Source organism: Pteronotus mesoamericanus, unplaced genomic scaffold (genome assembly GCF_021234165.1).
Source record: "Pteronotus mesoamericanus isolate MK-2021 breed Mesoamerican mustached bat unplaced genomic scaffold, CSHL_Meso_final contig_347, whole genome shotgun sequence".
NCBI classification, from domain to species: Eukaryota; Metazoa; Chordata; class Mammalia; order Chiroptera; family Mormoopidae; genus Pteronotus; species Pteronotus mesoamericanus.
The window spans coordinates 13,092,559-13,101,857 of NW_026555137.1; the positions used below are offsets into that span (position 1 = coordinate 13,092,559).

The window sequence follows — 9,299 nt, forward strand, 5'->3', positions numbered from 1 at the left end:
TCATGCAGTCTGCCTCGAGTCTCACTCACATGATGGGATTTGTTTAACGTAATATTTGGTCATGATAACTGGAGTACCGGAGACTGCACCTAGCATGGATTTGTCAGTAAGAGTGGGCAGAAGTTCTTGCCAACTGCATTTTCCTTTCTAATAACCTTCCCATATCAATGCCTAAGTCCTTTTGGTGGCTGCCAGATGATTCGGACCCGTAAGAACGTTCGGACAGGTGCTTGGCAGTGTCTTCTCAGTCTGGTAGTTAGGGCACAGCCTATGCGTCCCAACCCTCGTGGCGGCCACAGGAAGGCGGGCACGGGAGCGGAAATGTGCTCAGGCTGAGCTGGAGCAAGCCCCATTTCCCCTTTGGGAGGGACTGCAGAACAGAGTGAAGCTTCAGGACCTCTCTTCCTTGTTCTTATTTCTGTAGCTGACCGTGCTAGCCAATAGGACCAGTCAGTAGTCATGCCATAATCCTGTCCACTGGTGTCATATTTATTTCTGAACCAGGAAGACCTCTGGCTTGTATTTTATTTAACAGATTTTTTTTTTAAAGTAATGTCGATATTTATTAAAACAAAATAAAAAATTTCATTGCTTTGGAAAAGAAGAATTTTTTTCCTGAATGAATAAATGCTGAGGACTTAGTTGGATGTTGGGTGTTGTTTAAAAAAAATAGCATGGCATTAAAAATGTCTTCGTGTATATCATGTTAATAATACTATATGTAATCCTGCAGTTCTTTTTTTCCTTTGCACCAATGGAACAAGTTTTGAAAATATTTTTGCATATCATTTAAATTCTACTTGAAAAATTAAAACCGTGCATTCTTATGAAAAATATTTAGAGCAGCTAGAAACACCCTTTACCTGTTGTAAGAAAGGGAAGAATAGTGTCAAGCAATGGATACGTTTTCAAAGTAATTTGCAAAGTGATACGCCCATTAGTTTAAGCCTTCATGTCAGCATTGTCTTGGAACCGCCAGGAAGGCCGTGGCCGGTGGCTCGGTTGGTTGGAGTGTCTCCCGCGCACCAGGAGGCTGTGGGTCTAACCCAGGTCAGGTGGCCTGCGGGAGGCGGCCAGAGAACGCTTCTCACACCGTGTGTCCCTCTCCCCCTGCCCCTCTGCAATCAGTGAGCATATCCTCAGGTGAGACTTAAAAAAAAAAAAACAACAAAAAAACCCCGAAAGGAGCCCCTCCTCACTTTCTAGAAGGTACAGCAGTATGATTGTTTTTTGTTTCTAAGGCAGGTTTTAAAATCCACCTGGAAGCAATTCTGATTCCTAAAATGCCATCATTTATACTTAATCAGTATGACAAGTCTACTGTATGCTATACTGGTGTAGATTAACAAGGCCAGAGAAAGATCATAAAATATTCATATAAGTGTAAAAAAGACTACAACTTAAACACATACTTTATTTACTCAGTTGAAAGCCTCCGTGTGGTACATACGACGTACATAGTTGATTGCAGCTTTGTCCACACCAACATCACTGAGTTGTGTTTGGGTTTCTGTGCTCGAGACCCCGTTCAGTTGCTGCCGTTGCTTTGTTTTCTTTCAGGATCAAGGTGGGTACTTTCATATAAAATCTTATTTTTAATTCCTTCTCTGGCAATTCTTTCCTGGATTCTTTGCTTTGCATAATTATACCTACAATGGAACCTGGGAAGAATATGAACAAATCATTAATATAAAATTTCTATAGAAACATTTGAAATCCTATACTAACAAAATTTAGGAATGCTTACAGATGAGTACCCCGAGACTGAAAAAATACCCGTTCTAAACTTGGAGTGCTATTTCTGGGTGGTTTGGTGTCAAAAGATAGCTAGGAACACGTTCTATTATTTTACTATTATTAAAGTATGTTTTATATAAAAGAAAGGTTTCTATCACCTTAGCTTAATTTTACTTGTAGAACTGCATATAAGTGGAACCAGTACTTTGGGTCTGGCTTTTTTGCTCCGGAAGATAGAGTTGATAGTCATCCATGCTGTACTGGTTGTGAACACATTCTTAAAGTACCCGGTGTTGTGCTGTAAGCAGGGGAGGCTGGGCTTTGGGGTCAGTGAAAGGGTGCAGGCCTTCCTGAATGAGGTGTAAACCATGGCTGGGCTTTGACGGCGTGTGTCCCGTCATGCAGTCGTCTGTCCATTCGACAGATGGTAGAAAACAGGAGTGCAAGCACATTGCAGAGATTTACGGCATTCCAGCAATATAATTTTAAGAAATTTCTACTAAAAAGTCCTTTAAAAAAAAAATCTAAACCCTTTAAACAACTGAGAGTGAGAATCTCCCAATGGAAAATTGCTCCAAAAAGAGCGTGTGCTTTGGAATTGGCTATAAACCTGTTGTCTAATTGTGGCTCTTTTTGAATACTCAGTGCACATACCAGTATCCTAAAGTCACCACGATAAATCCTCCTACTCCAACATCACATGATCTTCTAATTCTGCCTGTCAAAAAGCACAACCACTGTAATTATTATACATGACATATTATCTAGGAAACAAGTGCTCACCACACGTAAGGGTTATTGATACACAGAGAAAAACATACTCACTAGTTAACAGGAAATGTCCAAGGCCAGCCGCAACTGATCCTAACGAACCGTATAATACTGAGTCCCGTGCACAGGGAATGTTCTCAACATCTAAAATTCCTAGGAGCTTGAAGGACTAGGGTAAAACAAAAAGAACCTAGGATGAATAAATACTGTACATCAGTGTTTCTGCAAAGATTAGAGTATGTGCTGTGTGATGATCATGAATCTGTTTACTTGACTGGTAATGTCCTCATCCTGCCTTTATATTCAGTCTGAACAATCTGAATCTTAAAGTGGGAAACCTTGAGAATTTAATAGACCAGGAAGTCCCAGGCAATAGGATAATATACCTGAATTAAATTTTGGTTTTAGACAATAATTTGATTATCAACTGGTTTGGAAACAGGAGCATATTTTATGCGCTCTTTAAACATCTGTGAAATGGGGAGGGAAACAAATGGGATAAGTACGTTACTCAAACCATGTTTGCTTATAGTGTTAGTATAGTGCTGTTTTAAATTCCTTTATTGGTGTTAATGAGGTGAACATCAATTGTTTATAGGAATAAATATGTTGTGTAAGGATAAAATGTGGGCAATATAATTTCTGGTCTGCTTCCTTGCCTGATATCAAATTGCACTTGATTGTATTTATCTTGGAAGGCAGGACAGACATTAAAAAGTCATACCTGTTTCACTGTAGCATTTCTATTGAATACAGAAATCGGAAACGTATACATTTTCTAAAATTTGACTAAATGCAGGTCTTCAGTAACCTGGCTTCTAAAAGGAAGCTCCTGGTCCATTTAGATGGTAGTATGATGTGAGGGGGAGGACTTTAGCCTAGAGGGGAAGGAGGGTCCTGGGGGAGGTAATATGAGGGGAAAACAGACGGGAAGAGATGGGGCAGGACTGCCAGGTTCAAGGTTGGAACAAGAACATTCTTGATTGTGTTTTTCTCCTGTTTGCTTCTTTGGCTCAAGCTTCTGCCAGAAAAGACAATGTGACCTGGTTCATAATAAAGCAAAAATTACATATTCTCTTGGGTCATTCTATTCCGTTTTTCTTTGGTCTCTCCCTGCTGCCCACCCTTCTCACACACACTTAAACCGGTCCTTCCTTCGTTAACACGCAGGCGTTCAACGCTGCAGACTTCATTTTTGAAAGCGGTTGGGGGATTTGAATTCTGTTTTTAAAGACAAACACCTTACAGAAATTACATACCCTGTTTTAAACGGCACCTTTTAAAACCGACATGTGGGTAGAGGCCAAGGATTCTGTTGCTAAACATGCTATAGCCCATCAGCCTCATCTCCGACCTGACCTGCTGGGATGGCAGCAGCTCGGAGGCTGAGAAACCAGCACGGGTCTGAAACGGTGTCAACATGGAGCTGGCAGGGGGTGGTGAGGGGGTGGTGAGTGCTGTGCCCTTTTTACATCCCTGGTGCTTAGTTCTCACGACCTCTGGGGCATCGTCTCTGAAACAGGCTCAGGCTGTTAAGTGTGCACACAATGGAAGTCAGCCTAAACCTGCCCCAAGAGCCTGTTTCTGTGACATCATTTAACTGTGTGTGAGAGGTTTTATTTTTAGAGAGGGGATGGGAGAAAGGGGGAGAAGCATCGATGCCCCGAGAGGAACGTGGATTGGTTGCCTCTCACAAACCCCAAATGGGGACTTGGCTTGCAAGCCAGGCCTGTGCCCTAGCTGGGAACCAACCAGCAACCATTTGATTCGTAGGCCGGCGCTCAGTCCACTGAGCCACACCAGCCACAGCATGGGGTTATTATTTTTTTTTAATAGATGAAAAAACCAAAGCTCATAGAGGAGTCATTTTCCAAAGAGTAATTTAAAGACTAAAAATACATAACTGTATCTGCAACTTGTATCAAAACTGTGGGTAAGAATGAACAAAATTTAAGACCACAATTTCCTTTTACTAGGAGAGCATTCCCACCTGAAGAAGAGCTTAGACCAGCAATTTACAACTGGCATGGTGCAAGAATTTTTAATACATGCAGTACCTGACAATTTAGGGACACTGACCTGTTTTCCCTTAGGTTATCAAGTTAAAAAATGACAACAGCCAACACAATACCTGTCGTGTCAATGAGTCAAAATTCTACCTAGGTTTTTTGTTGTTAGATTGGCAATAAGTTTTTTTGGGTTTTTTTGTTTTGTTTTATTTTTTTTTGGTATGCCGCAGAACTTTGGTAATTGATGTGTGCCGTGAGATGAAAAAGGTAAAAAATCACTGGTGTAGACTTTGACAACTGTTAACTTCCAGGAGTAAGTATGAACCTCAATGGAGAACCAGTCTTCAGCATATGAACTGTAAGGTTCTCGGAAACAAATTAACATTTCCCTAATGAGTCTTCTGGTTTGACTTGTCATTAATGAGTTAAGCCCTTTAAGGAAATTTTAGGGGTTTGTTTATTTATTTATTTATTTATTTATTTAGTAGACATACTCTTAAGCTTAGATTTAGGAAAGCAGCTTTTCCAGCTCGCCTTGATGGAACTAGGGAAAGCGCAAGGTTTCTAAGCCAGAATGTCAGTTTAATAATTTATAGGAAATAGATCAGATCAAATTAAACCACCTCATTTCCCGCTGCCAAATAGTTGTCTCAGTGCCCATATTTGTCCTCTCGTTAACAAAGGATGAACTGGCTCTCTTCCTATTTAAAAGTAATCCTAACAGTTCTTCTCAAGGGTGTTTGTACAGTTAGCTCTTACTTTGTTTGCATCATTTTTCCCTCTACTACTCAGCCTAGATATACACAAAACCCGTCTCTGCACACCCGGTCCTCCCATGCCTAAGTGAACTGTGCCCTAATTTCTGCCCCCCTTCCTGCACTGTGAAGCTGAAGTTAACGAGTGCTTCTCCACGGAAGATTGAGCTTCTGTCTCACTCCAGTGTCGCATCCAGCCACTGTGCGCCACTGAAACGGCACTGAAACATCCATTTCCCCAAACCCATAGTACTCCCCAGTAGCATGGGGCAGAAATAAGTCATGTTTCTGAAAGTTTCTTGGTTTCAAATATGACAATGTCTCCTAGTCTTCTATCTCACTGGCTCTTCTCGGCAGCTTTCTTGCTGTCCCCCTTCTCTGATGACATCTAAATAAAATGCCGCCCTACCCCCCAGTCTAGTCTCTTTGTAGGTGACTGAAGGGTTTCAATTAAATGCCACTTACACGATGACTCCCACATTTGTAAGTCAAAAACTGATCTTTCCCAAGCTTTCGTTTCACCTGTCTATTGACACCTATGTCTCACAAGCTCTTCGAACTTGGTAATACCAAGTCAGTTATTCAGACCTCACTACTCAACTGTCAGACCAAAATCCTAGAGTCACCCTTGATTCCTCTCCATGAAACCCTTGTCCAGTGTATCAACCAGCAAGTCTGGAAGGAACCAAATACACCCTGAACCAACTACTCACCGTCACTGCTGCTACTACCATCCCGTCGAGATTCTGATTCCACCAAGATGACTATACCGATGTTTAAACCCTCCACGGCCTTCGGATGTGCTCAGAACAACACGTACTCCTTACTGCTGCGGAGGCCCTCTTGAGCCAGCACCTTCCCTCTTTGCGTACCTCTCTCTGGGCCTCCAGCACGCTGGCCATTCCTCTAAGGTGCCTAGGTGGTTACTGGCACGCACACACTCCCGGATCTTTGCCTGGCTGGTTCAGTAAATCAGATTGTTTTTGCTTGATTCCCCCAGCAGAGTGAATTACATAAAGACAGGGATTTTGCCTGTTTTGATCAAAACTACCTTTAGCACCTGGTTTAATGACTAATACTCAGTAGGTATAGTCTGTGCATATTTTTTTTTTGAATGGGTGAATTCATAAATTTAGAATTTACTGAGCACTTTCCTGATAAGCATGTACCAAATTTCGTATTTTAAACTTCTCCAAAGAGCAGAGAATGAGCAAAGTTTTTAAGGGCTAGTTCAGGCAGGTGTGCTAGCTTGATACCTTTCCCATTTTTATCTTACCTTTGCTGATTCTGAAGATCAATCCCTGAATTGTATGTAAATGATCACTGGAAAAAATTCTTTTTAACTACAGGCTGCCTTTTCTGACATTACCCTGGGCCACTAACTCAGACGTAGCTTATATTAATTTTACTATGTTCTTTTATGAGCATTGATAGGTACTAGTGTTTGTTTATTTATGGTGCTTTTTACAGTATTTTGCTTTGCTAATGATGGACCAGTTAAATAAGGTGACTATTTTTTTTTTCATTGAATTCTTTTATCAAATCTCAGTGGATTAAACCACCGCTATGACCAGTACATGACAGCAGTTATCTATCAGTGAACTGTCAGTTACAGTAGATTAACGCCCCCTACAAGATCCCAGTGTTCTCACAAAACCATCTAGAACTTCGTGTTTGGAATACAGGAGTTTAAAACAAGGGTCCATTTTTTTACACTAAGCATATTCCAAATAGTACACAAGATATTAAAAACAAAAAGCACTTCAAGCTGTATAAATTGGCAAAATTTGTTGCTAACTATGGAAAGATTTTATCCGACATTCGTTCATATTAACCATTTGATGATCTGCTACCTTGGCCAAATATAGGTGGAAAAGTACCCAGAGAAGCAAGAACTTGGAAGTGAGCAAAATTTCCAAGCTTGTCAGAGAGTATTCTTAAAACTATAGGAGCTATTTGGCACACAGTGGGTCTTCAATATTTGTTCACGATCCGTCCCTTATCTATTGGGTTCCCCGCTCTTGAGCCCAAGAAGACAGATGATTAACTGATGGTATAATAAACGGTGTAATGACGCAGCTATGGGGCGACGGGAACAGAAGCACCTGGGCCTGCTTTGGGGATTCAGGGGAGACCAGAGAGCCTAGATTAGCTTTCAAACACCTGGAGGAAAGTGCGAGAAGCCAGACTGGCCAGTCAGGGGCTAGGTGGAGGGCTTTGCATTGTTACAGGACAAGGTGACAGCAATGCGTTCCTAAGACTGGACTTGAAGCAGGGCGGTGAAATTGTCCGGATGACAGGTTAGCGCACCCTGACAGTCGTGGACGCTGGACTTAGCAGGGCAGAGAGAAGACACGAGTCCAGCTGCGGAAGCTCTCGGTTCCCTACAAGACCGCAACACGCCACCGCGTCGGGAGAGAGCAAGGCTAACGGGAAAAACCTCAAGCTTTCCCTCGGCTCCTCCGGCTCCGCATCTGAAGTCATGGGAATAGAACCAAATTCCCATGCCTCAGCATTCCTGGATCCCGCCACGTTAAGTGTCAAGTATAAAGCATCAGAGACAAGGCAGCTGTCCCCGGGAGCTTACAAATCTCCCTTTCCTAGTAAATTACAGTGCAAGGCTCCGGTCAGCAAAGGACCAGAATCGTTAGCTGTTTTACAGTGACCCGCAGTACGTCATTAGCAGTAGCGGTCCGTCCTCCTGCTAGTTCTGGACACTATTGTCCTGACAATGAAGACAAAAATACCGGCGGGTGGGGGCGCACATTAATAGAGCCCACCCCGCGACGGTACGGAAGCCATGGACACGTGCTCGGGCCTCAGGTCACCCTGCTCGAGAGGCCGCGTCCGTAAAAGGCGCCCGCCCGCGCCCCACCGCCCCCGGGTTACCTTCCCTTTCTCGGGCTCGCCCGGCTCCGGCGCCGCGGCCATGGGGACGAGTCGGAATCTCTAGTCCCGCCCCGCCCCGCCCCCGACGGGGGCCGCCGCCGGCGGAAGCCCCGCCAGCCACGCACCACCCCCCTGCGCGCCGGCCGCCATTTTAGGGAACGTTTCTCCCTCTCCGCAGTGGCTACTGCGGCCCGGGTCGTCTCCTTTGTTCCCTGAATGGGCCACGCCTTCTCCATCAGCGGCTTCCCCCGCCCTGATAGCCGGGACTGTGGGAGGGGGTGGGTTCGGGAAGCGACCCCGCGCCCGGGCTGCCAGCGGGGCGGCACAGCGCCCCGGCACTAAGAGACTGCGCCTCTTCCCTCCCCAGCCCCCACCTTCCGTCCCAACCGCCATTTCTAACCGTCGCCCGCGCACTCGTGCTCGCGTGCACGGCCGCCGAGCGCGCGCCGCGGGGCGGGGGCGGGGCCGCGGGGACGGAGGGAGAGAGCGCGCCGCCGCCGCTTTGTCCTGCGCGCGGGCCCCCAGCCCGGAAGTCGGCCTAATGTGGCTCGGGGCCCGCGTCCCCTACGTGTCCTTTGTCCTTCCGGCCCTGGGCCGAGCCCCGGGTGCCACGGGCCACTCCACCCAGCAGCAGCCGCAGCCGAATGTGCCCTCGCCTCCTCCCCCTTTTATTTGCTTCCAATACTTAGGGGCTTTAAAATAGCACCACTCGGTTCGCCTAAAGGAGACTGGGGACAAAATGGAGGGAGCAGCTCGTTACTGAACGTGCGTCAGGACGTTTGCCCTCCCCTGCAGGGCGCTGAAAGAGTTTGGGGTTTACATAGAAGGCCTGCACCGTGCATATTTAATGTGAGGCGGTGGTCCATGGTGTACCCTTCCCTAGGGCTGCGAATTCACGTGAAACCTGAAATACTGCGGGTTGGCGAGATCAGTCGAGGATGAGCGCGTGCTGATCTGGTGTGAGAGAGGGTCACGCCAATTTCTCAGCACGCTGCCTACATTGCAATTCCGTTTTCAGTGTTTTTGGTTTTGTTTTTTTCCCCCCTATCCACCCTAAGGTAAATGTCCTTGTGATTACCTTATGCCTCCTTTGTATTTCACGCTTAGTCTTTGAATATCTCAAAGTTGTACTCCTGGG

At 45.2% G+C, this 9,299-nt stretch overlaps 1 protein-coding gene across 1 annotated transcript; it reads right to left on the minus strand.

The window, feature by feature from the left end:
• Positions 1-1,394: 1,394 nt before the first annotated feature.
• Positions 1,395-8,233, minus strand: LOC129073026 (cytochrome c oxidase assembly protein COX20, mitochondrial). Its single transcript, XM_054576690.1, has 4 exons — positions 8,162-8,233; positions 2,563-2,677; positions 2,392-2,455; positions 1,395-1,661 (listed from the first exon to the last, which is right to left on the minus strand). Exons 1-4 carry the CDS (start codon positions 8,201-8,203, stop codon positions 1,529-1,531), a joined length of 354 nt encoding a protein of 117 aa, XP_054432665.1. The 5' UTR covers positions 8,204-8,233; the 3' UTR covers positions 1,395-1,528.
• Between the last annotated feature and the right edge of the window lie 1,066 nt (positions 8,234-9,299).